Source organism: Scardinius erythrophthalmus (genome assembly GCF_964197995.2).
Source record: "Scardinius erythrophthalmus genome assembly, chromosome: 17".
In the NCBI taxonomy this organism is placed as follows: Eukaryota; Metazoa; Chordata; class Actinopteri; order Cypriniformes; family Leuciscidae; genus Scardinius; species Scardinius erythrophthalmus.
The window spans coordinates 6,871,809-6,892,066 of record NC_138237.1 but is presented as its reverse complement, the minus strand read 5'-3'; the positions used below and the strand labels follow the sequence as shown (position 1 = coordinate 6,892,066).

At 35.4% G+C, this 20,258-nt stretch overlaps 2 protein-coding genes across 2 annotated transcripts in view; both read left to right on the top strand.

Moving 5' to 3' along the window:
- The window catches only part of scamp1 (secretory carrier membrane protein 1), a 28,565-nt gene extending 17,035 nt beyond the window's left edge, over positions 1–11,530 (top strand). Inside the window, exons 4-9 of the mRNA XM_081390904.1 lie at positions 1,229–1,340; positions 4,334–4,462; positions 6,822–6,981; positions 7,068–7,169; positions 7,713–7,830; positions 9,403–11,530. Coding sequence (XP_081247030.1) covers positions 1,229–1,340; positions 4,334–4,462; positions 6,822–6,981; positions 7,068–7,169; positions 7,713–7,830; positions 9,403–9,552 — 771 coding nt within the window. The 3' untranslated portion in view covers positions 9,553–11,530. The remainder of the gene's footprint in view (positions 1–1,228; positions 1,341–4,333; positions 4,463–6,821; positions 6,982–7,067; positions 7,170–7,712; positions 7,831–9,402) is intronic.
- Positions 11,531–13,396: 1,866 nt separating this feature from the next.
- The window catches only part of atp8b1 (ATPase phospholipid transporting 8B1), a 43,893-nt gene continuing 37,031 nt past the window's right edge, over positions 13,397–20,258 (top strand). Inside the window, exon 1 of the mRNA XM_081390308.1 lies at positions 13,397–13,674. The gene's annotated coding sequence lies outside the window, so the exon portion shown is untranslated. The remainder of the gene's footprint in view (positions 13,675–20,258) is intronic.

Genomic DNA, 20,258 nt, shown 5'->3' with positions numbered 1-20,258 from the left:
GGGACGCTGCTGTAAATGATTGCAGAATGTGTTGCCGCTACAAGGCCCATGTGTGGTTGGGACTTTATTTTTGGTTAAAGCTTACTTGACTGACAGTCATTTCAGAACAGACTTTACATGCCGAAGGCTTAGGGATTTTGAAAGTTGTCTGTTAATAAAAATGAACCCCTTTCAAACTCTACTGTGTGTATTTGCTAACCAACAGTATAGAGTGCAAACAATACTCTCACATACCACCCAATATTTACACCACAACCAGTTCTGTTTTTGGAAGTAGAAGCTTGAAATGTTCAGTCCAAGTACATATTAATAACCAGCCAAAAGTCAAGTATATCTCACCAGCGGTGTCGTTTCCTACCCACAATGTCTTATCCGACTTAATAATCATTAAGGTGAGTGGCTGATCAAAACATTTAGACTTCATCGCTTGGATTCGATGATTTCATGTGTCTTTTGCTGGGTGTTTTTATATTGTGACTGGTGGTTTTATTTGGTAATCTGATGTACTGTTTCTGATGATAATAGTGAACGTAATGTTAAATTGTATGATATGCATTAAATACCTATATTAATATTAGATAAATACATTTGTTTATTTTAAATTAAAGATTTAAATTAAATAAAACAATGGTATGAAGCTTTGAAGCATTTTACATTGAATTAAACATTGCATTTTCAAGTAATTATTCAAATCTTTATAAATTTTTTGAGCAGATGATTAGAATGATTTCTGAAGGATCATGTGACACTAAAGACTGGAGTAATGGTTATGATGATGAAAATTCAGCTTTGATCACATATTTAAACATATCTAAATAAAACAGTTATTTTAACTTGTAATAATATTTCACAATATTACTGTTTTTACTGTATTTTTATTAAATAAATGCAGCCTTGGTGAACATGAGACTTTGAAAAACTTTTGAATGGTGTTGTAGCTTTACACACTTAGTTTGAGGCCAGCTGTACCACTGTAATCAGTCATGATATGGGTTGACATATTCAAATTTACAGTGTGTAACGAAGATATACCATGAATTAAAAAGAGAAGACTTACATTGTCTTCCCTCACGGGTCTGAATCTGATGTGTTTGTGATTGGTTCTGACAGCTGGAAAGAGCCTTTGAAATCTGTTGTGATGTGAACTGTCCTGAAGTTATATTCTGCTGTGCCTATGAGCAGTATTTGTGTTTTGTGTTTATAACCTCCTTTGTCTTTGTGCATGTAGGATCAGGCACGGGCCCAGGCGGAGTTATTGAGGAGACAGGAGGAGCTGGAGAGGAAAGCAGCTGAGCTGGACCGCAGGGAGAGAGAGATGCAGTCTCTCAACGCGTCAGGAGGTGAGTTATTAGCCTCGTGTCAAGCCTGGTCCATGCTGGTCAGCTTATTCTGCTCAGACAGGAAGTTACTGACATGCAACATGCAAAGCAACCTAACATATATGAATGTGTGCTTGTGTGTATATTAAAATTTCTCAAAAAACCTCTTGTACATACATTAGCATATGTAGATACACTAGTCAGTGAGCTGTCTTCATTTGTTTAAAAGTTGACAGTAAAGACATTTATAATGTTCCGAAAGATTTTCATTTCAAATTAATGCGGTTCTTTTAAACTTTCTATTTGTCAAAGAATCCTGAAAAAAAGCATCACGGTTTGAAGCAGCACAACTGTTTTCAGCATTGATTATAAAAAGAAATGTTGGTAACACTGCCTTTATGTTTAATGCATTTTAAAGGGGTCATATAATGCCATTTTTGTACAAGCTAATATGATTCTTTAGGGTCTAAATGAAAAGTTTGTAATGTACTTTAATTAAAAATTCTCATTAGTATTGTAAGAAAACACTAATTTCACCCGGTCAAAAACAGCTCTGTTTTCAGCACGCCGTTTAAGTGCATGTGTCTTTAAATGATAATGAGCTTTGCTCACCCCGCCCCTCTGTTCTGTGGGGCGTTTTGACACAACACACGTGGAGTGTTGCCTTGACAACAGTTGAGGGTATATTTTGAAGAATGGCTGCGGGACTCTCTGAGGACACTGTGCAATTGTATCAATTTGAACCGGAGTCGGAAAACAGGACGTTTCTGAATGGTTGGTTAACGTAATGTCACTTTGATCTATCTTTGTGTGTACTGGCAGGATAGAGTAGTGAGATACGAACGCTATGTGTTTACTGATGTATACGTTAGTTCATTGACAGATTGAAGTTACAGCTAATGGTCATGAAAAACTTTTTTTCGGCAAATGTAGGCTTGTAAGTGGTGCGTAACGTTATCTATGCAGTGTTAGGTACAACTGTCAGGGCTGAAGCACTAACATTTTACTGATCTGTTTAAAAAATAATCAGTCTGTGAGACTATGACAGTCATTAGGCACATAAACAACACATACTCAGACAGGAGCTAATACCTTTTTCAATGTTCTCGTTTATAAAGTAGTCTGGTGAAATGATTCGTGCAAACATGAAAGCATTGACTTTGATCGTGGGGAATATTCCCTTCGAAAACAAACTCAGCCACTGCGTCTTCAGCTGTACGGATTTAGGAACATCAAAATGATGCTGTGTCTGTTATTACACCCAAGAAAAGAACACCACAATCGCTTAGACGCCATTCTGCAATAGACAGTGCTCCAGCGTATCAACAATGGCGGACTATGATTGACAGCTCGCTCACGAGCGAGGGCGGGTCTGTGTTGAAACGCTGCTGTCAATCAACAATCGTGGGAGGGGCATCCGACCATTTGACGTCACAAGGTCGAACGGCTTGATTTGAGACAGGGGAAAATATATAAGAAGATTAAAAAAAAAAAAAACTGGATGGATTTTTATCATTTTATGATGGTTGTGTACTGGCACTGCCAACACACATTTCAGTACAATCAACTTGTAAAAGTGCATGTATCATTATATGACCCCTTTAAAGGTATTGTACATTTTATAATGCATTATATTTTTTTTCATTAATAATTGTAACCAAAGTTAAAATGCATTATAATATTAGCAGATTCCTTGTAGCATCTGAAATTGGTGATTTATGTTTTAATGCATTATACTATCTAAAGGTGTCTTGAATTAATAGATAAGTATTCTAATGTATTCTAACTGTGGTTAAGATTATTCATGAGATCATACAATGCACTAAAAGGTGCATTGCATGTATTTTATAATACATTATACATAAAGGCTTTAAGTAAAGTGTTACTCAAATGTTTCTTGAGCTGCAAATTCAGCTTTGCCATCAGTTCTATTTTAAGCAACGTATGGGGCGGATTAAATTTATATATTCCGAATTCAGCATAAAATCTGACTCAGTGTGTGTTCACACATGACAGGTTTGATCTGGGTGAAACCAACTCATTTACATTTACATTTATTCATTTAGCTGACGCTTTTATCCAAAGCGACTTACAATTGCTATACATGTCAGAGGTCGCACGCCTCTGGAGCAACTAGGGGTTAAGTGTCTTGCTCAGGGACACATTGGTGTCTCACAGTGGATTCGAACCCGGGTCTCTCACACCAAAGGCATGTGTCTTATCAATTGCAATTGCTCTATTAGTGCGGTTCATTTGAATATATGTGAACACTGCCATATGAACCCTGGTGCACACCATCCTAGACCCCTGAAAATATAGGCCTCGGTCCACTTCCAAACCAAGTCTGGGGCGGTCTTGACTGAAATATGAATGCAACACGGACGAAAGAAATCTAAACAAACCAAAAACAGGATGTGATTTCACAAAATGCAACCCTAAAAAGGACAGAAACCTGGTTCTTCTCGCTATAGGAGCTACATTATCCATCACCGTTCGGTACAGGCGTCGGAAACACCGTCTCCTTGCATCAGATCTTTCTATGTGTGTGTAGTGGAGGAATTCCTGGTGCTATTTTGACTCCTTTACACATTTAATAAGCTCTACATGAATTCTCAGCGGATAAAATTACCATCATATGCATTGAGCACATTTAGCCCAGCACACAGCATTGTTTTAGATGTTTGGCAAGTTCCAACCCAAAATATACGTATTAAAAGCTATTATTTTTGTTTGTTTGTTTTGTGTCTTTAGGTTCGGTCTTAAAACTGGCAGTGTGAATGCTAAGCTAACCAGGACTAAATGCATCATTTTCTTTTTTGATCCAGAACAAGAGAACCAAGAGAACTGAACTAGATTGTGGCTCATTCTGACCAAAATTGCATAGAAGTCAGCAGATTAATAAGTTACATTACCATTCTGTTGCATCTGTACCCTATTTAATTTTTGTCATCTTGCTCATGTTGCATCATCTACCCCCTCCTTTCAGTTTTAAATGGCTTTTTCTTGTTTCTAAGGGAGGAAAAACAACTGGCCGCCTCTTCCAGAGAAGTTTCCTGTGGGTCAGTGTTTCTATCATGACATTTCGGTGGACATACCCGTGGAGTTCCAGAAAACCGTCAAGATCATGTACTATCTCTGGATGTGTGAGTATCCCTCGACCAATCCCACAATGCCAGCAGTCCAAAAAAAGATGCCAAACTGAAACCAATCATACTAGACAACAGAGGCCATTTACATATGCAGTCGGAGTCTTAATGGTACTGTAACAAAAAAAAAAAGCCTGTTTAATTATATAGGTCAGGCAAAAGGTGGAAAATATTCATTAAGGGCTAAAAAAAGTGTAGAATAAGATGATTTTAATTGTGATGTTGAGTACACATCTGCTCTGTTTTGTCTGTGTCTGTTTGGGAGGTTTGTAGGTGGATGCAATAATAGTGTAAAGACTTTGTGAAATGAACTTTATAGACTTCAGCACCGTTTGTGCCTCCCAGAGAAACTGTTGAGGTAATTGACTTCTATTTGATGAGTTTCAAACTGGAGGAGATCAGTCACATGGTATTAGACATGCAAGGGAGGGGCGGACCCACCATGCATCATGTGATTTGAGGTATCATGTGACTAGTATCATCAGACTGGACTTTAAATTTGGCCTGACGTTGTTGTGTAGGAATTTGGGAGGGAATTGGGCTGAGACAGAGAGAGAGTGGAGTTACTTGTGCAGTAAATGTGGTGAACGAACCTCTCTGGTATAACACTGCCAAATTCCACACCAAAACTGCAGTTGTAGACGGACTCTGTGACTCCATTTGAAAGCATTTTCCATGAATGGGAAATAATTGCGCTCCCATTATGTTTATTATCATAATTATTTTTATTTATTTTTAGCGGTAAAGGCAGTCTCGTGTTCTCGACTGTATACCAAAATTCAATTATCATAATTTGTCATAATTTAACAATTTGTTGAATTTATATTCTGCATATTTTCTATTAAAAACAATGAATCATTCTTTATAACTGTGATAACCACAAAGTGAGATAATTTGTAAGAAATAATCTGATGACACTTTACAATAAGGTCTGATTTGTTAGTATTAGCTAACATGAACTAACAATGAGCAATATATACTTGCATTCAAAAGTTTGGCATCTGTAAGATTTCTTAGTCTCTTCTGCTCACCAAGACTGCATTTATTTGATCCAAAATACAGTATGAACTGTACAATTGTGAAATATATTACTATTCAGCGTCATTACTCCAGTCTCCAGTGTCACATGATCCTTCAGAAATCATTCTAATATGATGATTTGATGCTCAAGAAACATTTCTGATTGTTATTATTATTAATATTGAAAACTGCTTGATATTTTTGTGGAAACTGTGATAATTTAAGGATTCTTTGTTGAATAGAAAGTTCAAAAGAACACCATATTAATGTCTTTAGTGTTACTTTTAATCATTTTAATGCATCCTTGCTGAATAAAGCTGAAGTGTTACCAATCATCTCATTCAGTTTTCTCAATTTGCAAATCTCATATAAAATAAATACACAATAAAATAGCTAGATAAATGTTAAGTTATTGAGGTATACGATTTTCTGAAGGTTATGCTGCTGCTTTCACTTACCTGTTGTTAAAAAAACAAAAAAACAAAAACTTTTTTGTGTGTGATTGGTATTGATGTGCAGTTGATTCCAGCTGGAGGATTCCCTGTGAATGATGGGTTATGAATACACTCTGGCTCTGCTTTAGATTATATAAATTATTAAACAACTGGTTTTGAACTCTATTAATGGAGCAACTTCTGAGTGACTTTGAAGAGGGTTTGCAATGATTCTGTTAATATAACAGAGATGGTGAATGTTTAGACCACTTTAATTATTTACAGGTTCTGGGATAAAAACATTCATACAAATTATAAATGTTTAAGTTTTTATTTGATTTAAAGCCTTAAAGGGTTAGTTCACCCACTATTGAAAATTATCCCATAATGTACTTGCCCTCAAGCCATCCTATTGGTGTGTATGACTTTCTTCTTTCAGCCGAACACAATCAGAGTTATATATTAAAACACTTCCTGGCTCTTCCAAGCTTTATAATGGGAGTGAATAGAGTTTATAGTTTTTGAAGCCCAAAAAATCCATCCATCATAAAAGTAATCCATTCGGCTCCAGGGTGTTATTAAAGGCCTTCTGAAGCGAAGCCAAGCGTTTGTGTAAGAAAAATATCCAGAACTATAACTTTATAAACTATAATCACTGGCTTCCATTCGTGAGTCTAGTTCCGGCGGAAGAGTGACCTCTGACTTGGGTGAACTAACTTTAAGGTTGTTAAACAGTTATGCATTTTAGTTATTTTTTAACAGTTTAGTCAGTTTTAATGAGTTTTTGTAAATAAGTTTTTCAGCAGTTTTGTGCAAACAGCTTCATAGTGATTTTTTTTCCCACCACATTATGTTCTACAAGAATAACACATGGTCTCTTCTCTCATGTTACTCTCTTGCAGTCCACACGGGGACGCTGTTTGCAAATATATTTGGCTGTTTGTCGTGGTTCTGTGTAGATGCGTCGAGGGGAGTGGATTTTGGTCTGGCTATGCTTTGGTTCATGTTGTTTACACCCTGTTCATTTGTCTGCTGGTACAGACCCCTGTATGGAGCATTCAGGTACACACACACACACACACACACACACACTGTACCTTTGTGGAGAGTTGAGATTATAACCGTTTTCTCTTTTTTTCTCTCTGAAGGAGTGACAGCTCTTTTAGGTTCTTCGTGTTCTTCTTCGTCTATATCTGCCAGTTTGGTGTCCATGTGCTGCAAGCCATTGGCATTACAGGTTGGGGAGCCAGGTGAGAGAACACACACACACACATACACACACAGAGAGAGAGAGAGAGCATATATATATATATATATATATATATATATATATATATATATATATATATATATATATATATAAAAAAATTCTCTCTCTCTCTCTGCTCTGAAAATGCAAAAAAAAATACAATTTTAAAAATTCAAACAGAAAATGGATAAAAATTTAAACATAGTAAGTAGATAATTATAAAAAATGCCTCATAACAGGGTGTTTATTGTATTTATGTATGTTGTGGATTATTTACAGCTACATTTGAATTAAAAAAATGTAGGTAAGAATCATAATTCTTCACATTGGTATTTTATGTCATTTAATTTATTCAGGTGAAGTGTGCTGATTTTTATGAGTAAAAAACCAATGACCCCCCATAAAGGGAAATTTGCCTTTGAAAATTGGCAAATATTGATCTTTATTAAAAAATATATATATTTCAGACAGACTCTTGTACTATCTTTACATTGCTACATCATAAACTGTGTGATATGATGACTGATCATGTGTGTGTTTGTAGTGGCTGGATCTCTGCGCTGACCGGTCTGAACACGAGTATTCCCGTCGGCATCATCATGATCCTGATTGCTGCCCTCTTCACCGCGTCGGCTGTCATGTCTCTCATCATGTTTAAAAAGGTGCTTCACCTTAAACACAAAACTCATATCGTATAAACATGATATTTGCTTCACCTCAAATGCACCCACTTGGACATGAACCATAACAGTGTTAATGTTAACTACATAAAAAAAAATGTTTTAAACTGAAATAAAATAAGTTAACACTGAAAAACATAACACTGAAAAACATAAAAATAAAATCGAATTAAAAATGTTAAATTGAAATGCAAATTAAAACGAAACCTGAAAATATAATTTAAAATGTTAATAAATACTATAATAGTATAAAGATAACACTAAACCATAACCATTGAAGGATTTGTAATAGGGTTTTCAGTTTAGTCCTTCATTTCTCCTGTCATTTCATTTTTACCAGGTTAGTAGTTTTAAAGGTAGGGTAGGTAGGAATTTTATAAAAAACTTTTTTCCAAATTTGTTTAAACTTTCTTTATATATCAATACATAATTAAAATGTAAGTACTCTGAAAAAAAGAGTATAAAAATCGAGTGACTCTAGACCGTTTAATCTGCATTAAACACAGCTCATTATTTCCATTCGGGCCGAAACAAAGGATTGGCTCAGGCGACTGTCACTCTCTCGCAACCATGGCAACCACCCTTTTGCCACAGGATCTGCCCACTTGCGCAAACCCGTTTGATTTGAGGAATTCAAGAGGCACGGAACCTAGGAATAGCATAACAATGGCAGAGAAAGAGCAATCAAAATTCACATTACCGGCATATGCAGTTAGCGAAGGCAAAAAAAGGAAGACAGTACTAGAAAAGGTAATGAAAAAAAGTTTTTGGTTAAACAAAGAAATAAAACGCGTGTCAATATCCTCGGACCCTAGTTGCACGACCTCCTCTGCTTCGCCCTCGACCCCGGACCTGTCCTCGAGCTGACGATGTGATACTTGTCTCTGGAGTGTAGTCCTCATCAGAGTCAACAATGCTTTCAGCATGGAAACTCTTACATGCAGAACACCATATATGTTATGAATCTTACACGAAATTCATCTTCATCACAGTGTAACTGATGGTAATGGAAAAACGTGTATCAATGCAACCTGTTTTTAGCTTTGCCTTATAGATATAACTAGCTCGTTAGCGAATCAATAAATATATATTTTAAACTTTACCAATATCGATATGCTAGCTTGATTGTGAGTACTAAAATACATCTTATTTATTTATATTCATAATGATAAAGTTAGGTATTTTATTACATGTGATTCTGACATGTCACTACATGCACTGTGCTCCTTCCTCTCCACTCGTGTCTGCGTCTTTCGCACGAGCGTTCATGTGTTTTGGGGGCGTGGCTTTGGAAGGAGCCCAGAAGGGAGGGGGTGGAGTGAATGAAAATAATGAGCTGTCTTTAAAACAGTCGTGAGAGGTCTACAGACACTCGATTTTTATACTTTCTTTTTCAGAGTACTTACATTTTAATTATGTATTGATATATAAATAAAGTTTAAACAAATTTGGAAAATAAGTTTTTTAGACAATTCCTACCTACCCTACCTTCAAGGACCAACATATAGAAGTTATGTACAGTAGAATCAAACGTGTGTGTGTGTTTATTTGCAGGTCCATGCGATGTACCGAACCACCGGCGCCAGTTTCGAGAAGGCGCAGCAGGAGTTCGCCACCGGCGTCATGGCCAACAAGACGGTGCAGACCGCCGCCGCTAACGCCGCCTCCACTGCAGCCCGGGGAGCCTTCAAAGAGCAGATCTGATCGGTTCAGAGAACTTCGAGTCCATCTGTGCTACTCTGACCGCGCCCTCCTTATTCCTCCTAATGTCCTTACAGCCATTCATCAGCTCTAACTGGCTGCTCAAGACCACACCCACTCTCATTGACTTAATGCACTCCTGTGACTGACTGAGGCCCCGCCCACAGTCCCTACCCTCCTGTTCTTTAGCTGGAGTGTGTGTGTGTGTGTGTGGAGCGCCTGTCTGCTCTCAAGCGTGTGTGTAAACAGCCTAAAAAGAGTCACTTTATATGTTCACATCACTGTTGCGTGTTCGTCCGTTTGTCCCTGTTAAACAACAGGAAGTGATGTCATCAAATGTCCTTTTATGGGATCCCAGGAAAAAAGAATGGTTATGCCCTCGCAGGTCTGTCTTACTCCGCGTCGTAAAACGAGCGCTCTCGCACAGTCATGCAAGTCCAGGTCACGATTAATCTCAAAATCAAAAGAAAATTACGTGACAATTAAGCTTCTTTCAAAAAAAAAAAATTCAGTTTTGCATAATTGTCACAAAAATAATGTCTTAATGCAAATGGCGTTCATGCAAACTTCTTTAGCTTTACTTTGGATTTTGGGGTATATTATGACCTTTTCTTAGCGAGATTCTCCCGACTAATCCTGCAAATGAGCCATCAGTACACGAGGACGCCCATCAGATGTGACCGTAAACGCTCCACACGCGACTCAGAGGGTCTCTTCACCTGTAAATATATAAATATATATATAAACAAACCTGTATGATGACATAAAGTATTGACTGATTTTAAACATACGAGGCTTTCTGGTTTCTTTTTCTTTCTAATAGAGTTGTTTTTGGAATGGAAACTAATTCTTAAACGCGTGAACCACTCAGGATACGTTCCTGCACATGCATGGGAAGCTTGCCGGGCCGAGGATCATCATCATCATCATCTCTCCCAGTCTGGGATAAACTGGAAAACACTTTTAAAATCACAATTTTAAATCACGCCCCCAAACCGCATATCGCTAACGACACGCCACATTTATCCTGCAGATGTGTGTAAGACTGTGCCGTGCTGGGCCGTCCCGAGGTTGGGTCCGTAATCGTTGTTCTGAATCATGCCGTCATTTGTCTGCGTAGAGTTTGTTTTCCTCTTATTCTTTTTTTATTGACTGGAGAACCTTGTAGCCTTGGTTACTGTCACCAAGAGACAGCCAAGTTTTGCGATTATGGCAAATGCATCAAGATGCAAATTAATCTTGATCTTAACCTTTCAGCAACACTCTATGTGTGTGTGTGTGTGTGTGTGTGTGTGTGTGTGTGTGTGTGTGTGTGAGAACAAACTGTGTGTTCATCACCTGTTTTCAGTATTGAGTTTGCATCCGCCTTGGTTTGAAGTCCGACACAATTTGCTTAATAATTTATAACTTATAAAAGGAATAGTCCACCGAAAATGATTCATGGGTGAACTATTCCTTAATTTTTTCTTATTTTGTTTAAAATCTTATTGAGAGTGTGTCATATTTGAATCTTTTTTCCACTCGTGTAAGGTTCTCTGAGTAAGTTACTGCAAGTCGTTCTTCCTTTTATAAATAAATATCAACACATGGCACCTGAATGTTCCTCTATTTTGGTTTGTTTTGAAATGCTTTCATTTAAAACCGGAAAAAAACCACAAGAATCTGTTGGGAGCGACGTGACCTCTTGTGTGTGATGCAATGGATCGTGGCTTTAAGCTGTCTTTTTTAAAGTAGTGATGTTAGCTAACTTAGTTGAAACACTGATACGTGAGATGAATCGAAGAAAACCCATCACGTGTTGTACTACTGCTACTCTGACATTATTTAAAACAGACTCGAGGGATATTTGTATATTTTGTATAACTAAAGGAACGGTGGCCTGTCGTCCTGAATTTCATTGTACTGTACAAATGCACTCCTGTCTCGCTCCCTTAGTCGCATGTTGAGTAGTTTGAGTTTTGTATATTTATTGTATTAACACAAAAATAAAATAAAAAACAACTACATAACACATGCGTCTCATTTATTATATAATGATTTTCAGTTCTTTTGCACGACCAGTGCACTTCTTGGATGTCTTCAGTAATATTTGATTGCTCATGTTCAGAGTTTAGTCATATTAAAGAGTGCTTACCTGGAGAAAAATTAAATAATGCATACATTTTTCAATACGTTCTGTCACTATCATTGTTATTAAAACAATTGTTAGTAGTAAATAGGCTAAAATACATATTTTTTCCCAGATGATTATATTTTTTAATATTTACACATATCTATATATAATATTTAAACTTGATTTTTATTTATCTATATAATTCCGTAACATCATTAATAAAAAAAATTTGTATGTTAAGTCATAAGAAAACGGGGAATATTTTCATAAATTCCATCACTTTTGGTGAAATTTGGATTTCGCATTTTCTTCTCAACTTGTTGACTTCACATTTCTCTTGAATAAATGGATGTTAATCAGTAATAAATCTTTTAATGACTCATGCCCACCCTTTACGATCAATCAAAAGCTTTACCCAATATTGTTCTCTCAGTATTTATGCAATAACACTAAAAAATTATAGCAAATGTAATTTGTACCTTATACCCTAACCCTAATCATAAACACTAAAGACCTAACTTAATGTTACGCAAAGCTCCAAAATGTTCTTTGAGAGTATACAGAAACTTACATAGGCCAATTTCTATCCAAATACGTTAGGCCTAACTTATTTTAAAAATGCTGTTGTACAATCATCTAATGACGTTCAATGTTTCCTAATTGTTTTCTGTATATTGGAATTTTAGATACACTTTAAACACCGTAAAGATTAAAATCCATTAAAACATTTATGAAGTGAGGTAAAAAAAAAAAAAAAAAAAAAGATTGTACCGTTAATCACAGTTCCGTGTAAGACAGGCTTCGACCTCCAGAGGGCGCGCGCGGTTTCGATGGTTCAGAAAGAATTATACAGAGCGGGTTTTTGTCTTATTGCAGGCATTTGCACATTAAAACCTATAATCGTTTAGACATATTAACTCAAAACATTAAAATTAAGATGTTATATATTAAAGTAAATCACACCTGATGGAACTAGCCAGACCAGCGTTGAGAAAAGTAACAGTGTCACGTGATAGTCTATATGTTGCGTTTTATCTGCGAATAATATCATTGAGAAATTTGAATAGCCATTGACTTGAAAAATACACAATAAAGAGTTAAAACAAAATAATTATTTAGACCCATCATGCCCGTGAAAGGACTAAAACACATAAGCGATTTTTTTCTCTCAGTAGAGGGCGATAGATTTACATTTATTCAGGTTTTTACACCCTCCCAAAGTTGAGAACATTTTGAAACGAATTAGAAATTACATCAGGCTATTAAAATAACTATTATATTTTTCTTATCTATAAACGTGTATTTAGATCAAAACTGCCAAATTTTACCTTTACATTTCATTTATATTTTTCAGGTTTTACACCCACCCAAATTTGGGAAGATTTTAAAACTGATTAGAAATGATCTATCTATCTATCTATCTATCTATCTATCTATCTATCTATCTATCTATCTATCTATCTATCTATCTATCTATCTATCTATCTATCTATCTATCTATCTATCTATCTATCTATCTATCTATCTATTAAGGAGCTCATTAAAATACTAGTATAGGCATTGAAGTTATTCTTTTATTTATGTGATATTATATATTTATGTGATGAATCTATATTTATGTGATATATCTATCGATACCAGGACACAGACTGACTACAGCAAAAGGAGAAATTTCCCCGCATAATTTGACAGTAAAATGAGTCACACCTTGCTTACCTGCGCGATCACGTGATCGCCGAGGAATGAGTTGCAGTCTTGGAGTGAGTCGGTTTAAAAAGGAAAGGGGGAGAAAAAAAAGAAAAAAAAAGAAAGCAAGCCTCCAACCACCATCCTAGTGTGTGTAGAATGGGTTTGTAGGAGTAAAGCTTCTCCTCGTCCGACCAGTTTTTCCAGTTTGATTGAGGACACACACACACAGCAGCTCATACACACTGACACGGAGCGAACATGGAGCAATAATAACTTACACACCAAACACCTTCAGAGGATTCACACACGTCGAGTTGAGATAGGTAAGTCATCTTTGAGTTTTAAGGTTTAAGTTTTACGGCGTTTGTGTTCTTGTAAACGGTGTTTTGAGGGTGTGTCCCACCTGAGGTCCTCTACCTGTGTGTGTGTGTGTGTGTGTGTGTGTGTGTGTGTGTGTATGTGTGTTTGGATGCACGACAGCAGGGAAACTCTGCGTGTTTGTAAAGATTTATCCAAGTTTATGCTCAGAACATGTGTTTAAACTCTCATAAATGCTCTTCAGTGATTAGTAAAGACGCGTTTGCGGTTTTGTGGAGGTTGAAAAAAGGTCTTGATGTTTCATGTTTTTGAGATCAACATTGGCATCATATAGGTTCTCATTAGCTTTATTTTAGAGTTTGAACACCTATCACTGTAAAAAAAATTAAAATAAAAAATGGTGGTTTAACTTACAGCAAGTCATTTTTAAATGTTAAGTTCATTGAAATAAAAGAAATTGAGTTAATACAATGAAGGAGATTTAATCAACAGTAACTCATAATAGTATGTTACCTGAACGACATATATTAATAAGTTGATTTGACAAAGGAAAAAATGTTGTGATAAGTCATGAACATTTTTTTAGTGTTCTGAGTTAAGTATCAGTTTATAATATTTTTCTTATGAATATGAGAACTGATTATAAGCAAAATATCAGTTTTAGTTTGACATTCGTGCACTAAAAGTATATGATTCGTGTTTATGCACAGAATGACTTGTCAAACATACTTTTGTCAAAACATTACTTTTGTTTGGTCTAAGAATAAAAGCAATTCATTTTTACATGCAATTGTACACATTCGAACCAAAATGAGCTTATCATTTGTTTGTGTTTGGCTCTTTTGGACTCCCATAAGCAATAAGACCACAAACTGTCCTGTAGTCAGAAATCTGATCTCTTGTTTTCCTCAAAAGGTCTGTGTCTTTCATGATAGAAGATTCAATTTCATGTGTTTCTGTAAGGCAATTTTTCCATCATGTCAAGTCAGATGGGCAGGTGTCGTAACTAGTGCCAATTAAAACATACTAATGTTTAAATAACTAACTTTATCATAAAAAAATGGATTTGTTACAGTTTGCTGTAATATTACTAGTTGCTGATTCTTATAATCAGGGTTTTTACTGTCTTGGAAATTTTAAAATTGTGATTTTCCAGGCCTAGAAACTTCATGGAAATGAATAAAATTGTATATATTTCCAATATAGCGTGTTGTGAATGCAATCTCTTTAAAATTATTTCTGAAAAGCCATTGCGAAAGTCTGGAAAAGATAAGGAAATTGATTGTTAAATCCGTAGGGAGTGTCAGTTTTAATCTCTCGAATACTGGAACGTGCAACCGCTGAGAGCCAGTTGTGTGTAAACCGGCAGACAATGAGAGAGTCGTCCTGTGTAAATCATCTCGGCTGGGTGGGTTTCTTCTCTCTGATGAATGTGAGAATGTCTGGGCATGTTTTGACTCGATTGCGGCTCTTTTGAAATGTCCATTATGTTGCTGTATTTTGGTTAAGTGTATCTGCCTCGCAGAACTGGTTTCTTCAGTGTTCAGAAGGACTGCAAACAAACATTGTGAAATGGAGTGGGTGCAGTTTCTGGTGCTTTCTCTTTAAATGACAATTACAATCTGAGCATTTATTACATGCTTTAGTTTTGGAGCTGTAGCAGATAAATGCACCAGACAATTTAACATCTTATCTGTGTCAGAATGGTAAATATATTAGTAGTTTTCACATGCATCAAACACATGTTGACTCTTAAAATGATCATGGTAGTGATTATATTATGTAGAAATTGGCTGATATTATATTAGATGCCATATCTTTATGGCTGATAACCAGTATGATGCTGATATTATTACAGTGTGTAATATTTATAGGCTTAATTTAATGTTATTATACAATAAATACATTTTATTTGATTATAAGTTATTTTATTTGTTACATTAGTCCATATAATGGTGTATAACAAGTTGAATATAAAGACACTTTCATAGAATAATTCAAGTTTACATGCTTCAGGTAAAATCTAGAATCAAAACACATTAATAAATGGTAGAAAAGATGCAAAACACAATAGCAGTGATATATTAGTATCATTGATATACAGTTTTAGTTGATATTTAATTGATATTTTGTCCTTTTTATTAGATCTTTTTGAAATATGACTATATAGTTTTCTTAATTTGTATTTCAGTTCATTTTAGTACATCAAGTTAAATTAAATGAAAATGAGATGTTGAAATGCGTTTTATATTTGATTTTAGTTAACGTTTCTATATATTATTATCAACTACTGAAAATGTTCATGGTTTTAGCTTACTTGAGAAATAGTTTACATAGAATACTTGATGGTTAGTTGTGATTTAAATATTTTTGTATAATGATTTCTAAACTTAATTGTGTGTTCATCTTGTTGATAGATTGATTGTTTTGTGTTGTAATGGACTATATTTTTCCTAGCAGAAGCTTTAAGGTAATCCATCTAAGATAATAATCTAAGATCAATATTTCTGTGCATTTATGTGTACTTGGTAAATAGTTGTAAGTAGCGCAGCCATCTTTAAAATGTTGTCTTTGAACTTCTGTTTTTAACGGTAGCTCTGTATATTTCTATGGCATCGCTGTCGAGGAGTAATTAGCTGGTGAAGTGGATTTACTTATTAGAGTTCATGAAAGTTATCTTGAGCATTGTAATGTTGTAACAAATGTCAGAGGATTTCAAAAAGAGCGTTTCATTCATAAATCCGTAAGATCTTACTTTCATGCTGTGGAAATACAAACCAGTACTGGAAGTATTTTTTATACATTTTTATCATAGGGATTTTAAAATCATCTTTGTTAAAGAGTTATAAGCCATGAACCACGAGTTGAAATCACAACACTACAAACTTTGATTTGAAGTAAATAAGTATTTGAAATTCAGACAAAGACAAAGACTACAGTCCCATGAAGTGTTGTGAATGACATAATGGAATTAAAAACGATGGAGAAACGACTAATTTACAAATGTTGAGTACATGTATAAAAATAAAAAAAATTGTGCAAAATATGCATATATGTACAAACATTTCAGTATTTTGAGAGAGACATGATTACGTCATTCGCGGTGCTTCGTGTGAGTGGGCGGATCTTTTGACGAGTTGCTTGTTTTGACTCTCTGATTGGTGGAATTTTCTGTACAGCATCATGGGTAATGTAGTTTTTCCACAGTTAAACATGATTATTTTAAAGGCCTTGGGACGCGCAGCTTTGTATGATGCGTTGATGTATTTTTCACTGAAACAGGAAGCTAAGGCGGGACATATTGAATGGCTCCTCCCCCTTTTCAAATAGCCAATAGCATTTAGTTTACCTCACAGACCATGGAAGCGAATCTGAGCACTGATGATACGTCGGATTCAATAGTAGAGGTGTGAATAAATTCTAGCCATTTCATTCTTAACCAACGTACAGAAAACTGAATAAAACTCGAGCGTTTGAGAAACCGAACACACATATTGCTCGTGACGTGTCAGCGGTCGTTTTGGTCAGGTGGTGTTTATAGCATAGGGGCGGAGCTTTATATTATAGAGAGCATCTGATTGGACAGAACATGTGATGAGAAATCACTGTGATAAAATAAAAATGTGATCCATTTTAGAGGAAGTTTTGAATGCTTATATCTCCTAAAGGTGAATTTTGTCATTGTTTTGAAACATACCAGCTTATTCATAACCTTAAGGCAAACATATTCATGACTAAAAGCTAAAAAACTGACATTTTTAAAATAATGCTGTCTGACGGCTTCGGCAGAAGCAAATACGTACTCACTGCACGGCTGTCTTTAAAGGTATACAAGTTATCATTGTTCAAAATCAATTTCGTTATGGAGAAGTTGAATGGAGTTTTTACTTGCGTAACCCGACTGTTGAACTCTATAGATGCAGGCCTAAAGATAGATGCAGTGCTAAATGACATAATCAGCTGTGATTCTTGAATTCTGTGTAGTTCATTTGTAGGTTAAATGCATCATTGAAACCACTTCACACAGAGTTTAGTTAGTTGTGACTCAAACGTCAAGTGCATGGTTAATGCATGGGGCATCTGTCCCGGAAGACCCCCGTCCTCACACACACACACCTCCACACCGTATCCGGTTTCTGCTCTCGTCTTTCTCTAATGGAGGATACTGTTACCCATAGTGCAGCAGGTATGAGAGGCCAAACACATGTAGTGGAGTGTAACACGACTCAATTGTGATACGTGGGAAAAGTTAACCTCACCTCACCTCTGTAAAATGTTGCTAAACAATGTGCTTTAGCGGAAGAAGAGGAAAGATTGCTGTTTCTGTATATTTTTAAATATTTACCAGTTTACTTTCTGCATGCATGTTCTGGATCATATTGTTATTGCAAAGAGAAGAAAAAAAAGGTTGTGGTGGTAATTTTCCAGTCAATTTCTGATTTATAACACTGTAAAATATGTCCACCTGTTTAGGGTAAGTTAAGTTTAGTTGCTAAGTGTAATCAAATTGGCTGTGCAAGTCAACTTAAAGTATATAAAAAAGTTAACAAAGTTGAATCTCATAGAACTTACCAAAAAATGTTTATTGCTGTAATTATTTTTGATGAGTAATGTAAAACCATGAGTTGCCACGACTAATTATTGTTCTCTTTCTCCTGTTTTACTAAATAGTTTTCCTGAGGGCACCTGATATCTAATTTTGTGGCCAAATGATATGGATTTTTAAATGTTTTATACTAATGTGACGTCACAATACTGTAAAAAATGACTATTGCAAATAGTTATTACAACTTAAAATTCAATATTAGAATAAATTATAATGTGTTGTTTCAACTTAAAAAGCAAGTGTTCATGCTGCCTTAATTTTAAGTTTATAGTTTATGAGATAACTCAACTTTGAGTTATCTCAACAAAAAACGCTAAATTTTAAGTTAATCGCAACAGTCATTTTTTTACTGTGAAACAAGGTGAAGATAGTTTAGTTTAGTTGCCAAATTGCTAAAATTAGATATTTATTTTGCATGCTTTTTCACTCAGAAATGTTTTAACATGGTACATTATATTGCCGTTGGTGAATGTCTCAGAACTGACCCAAGGAAGAGCTAATACTTCACTTGTGAATTGACTAAAATTGCAACGTTGCAGTGATCTGACGTGGTTAACTATGTCAGAGTGTAAATAATAATATATCTACTAATCTGTCAGCAAAGACCATTTAATATAGACATTAGGATTATTATATATTTTGTTATATGTTATGGCCTATAAAACATCGAAGCCTCTAAAAACCTCAGGTCTTGATTAAATGAAATCAGCCATCAAAATGTTGCAACGTTCAGTAAAAATGATGAATAACTCTGGCTCATAAACAGTGAATCCCTGATGATATATGCTTCCAATATCTATTCTTTGACGTTTTGTATTTATGCTCGCCGTATTTATGTCACTTCTTTTGAGCACACTTTTTTTTTTTTATTGAACACTTTTGTCAAAGCATTTCAGTGCACGGTTATTTAAAGAACGACGTCTTAATCTTAATCAAATGAAGCCCTGCGTTTTCCCCGTTAACATTCATTCATCGGTATAAATTCAGTTTAGTGCATAATAATGGTTAATATTTGTCTAAGAAAGTAGCAGAGAGTTGTAAACATGCCAAGGGCTCGAATTGATTCAAGATGTTTCCATTGGATCTTCTAGTGAAAGGGCTGATGGGTATTCTGACAGGATGATGCACTTAAAAAAAATAAAGTTTTGTAAGATGCATTGGTGCATGAACCACACTTGCAAAGATTGTGAGGAAGTTTTGGTGGGTGTGTGTGTGTTGGACATTGTCAGGGTGAATTTTAAGCTTTAGGTAAAAAATCTTACTAATCAGATCTCATTAATAGTTCCATTATTTCTTCCAGATTAAATGAAGTCTAATGTGCTCACATTTTCCAAATATTTGTATTATAATGCACTTCACTGCACATTGAGGTTTTTGATGGGTTTTGAGAGTCTTACTCTTGTTGCTGTTCAGGTTGTGCTAGTAAAATCTTCTCTCCCTCCAACACAACACAAGCAAATCGCTCGCCAGAAGTGGAAGGATTTGAATTTCCTGACTTGTAAAGCAAATGGGTGAGAATTTGAATCCAGTAAATTGCTAAACTGATTTGCACAAGGCATCTTGGGAAAGTTTCCCTGAGTCACTCTTCTTAGAACCATGTAGTGTGTTAAATGCTCTTTTGAACGCGTAAAAAATAAAGTTATTTACACATTCATTATCACTTAAATCTATTTAATAACATGCAATCTATAAAACTAAGATCTTTGCTTGGCGAATATTGTGCTATTGTGAATATTATTGCGTTTATCCACATGTTTGTTGTTGTTGTCTTTTAATCAAGTTTCTGTGTGTTTCCTATTGTAGCTTCTGCCTTTAAAGTGGTTTGATGCAAAAAATATGTCCTTACACCTACAGTACTAGCAGGTTGGCAAAGAAACTGTTGTGATGCTTGAAGCTTACCGTCATTAAACCTAAATTTTGTCAAAAGTTTGTAAAATCATTGTTGGTCACTTTAAATCACAAACTATGAACCATGAACTCAGT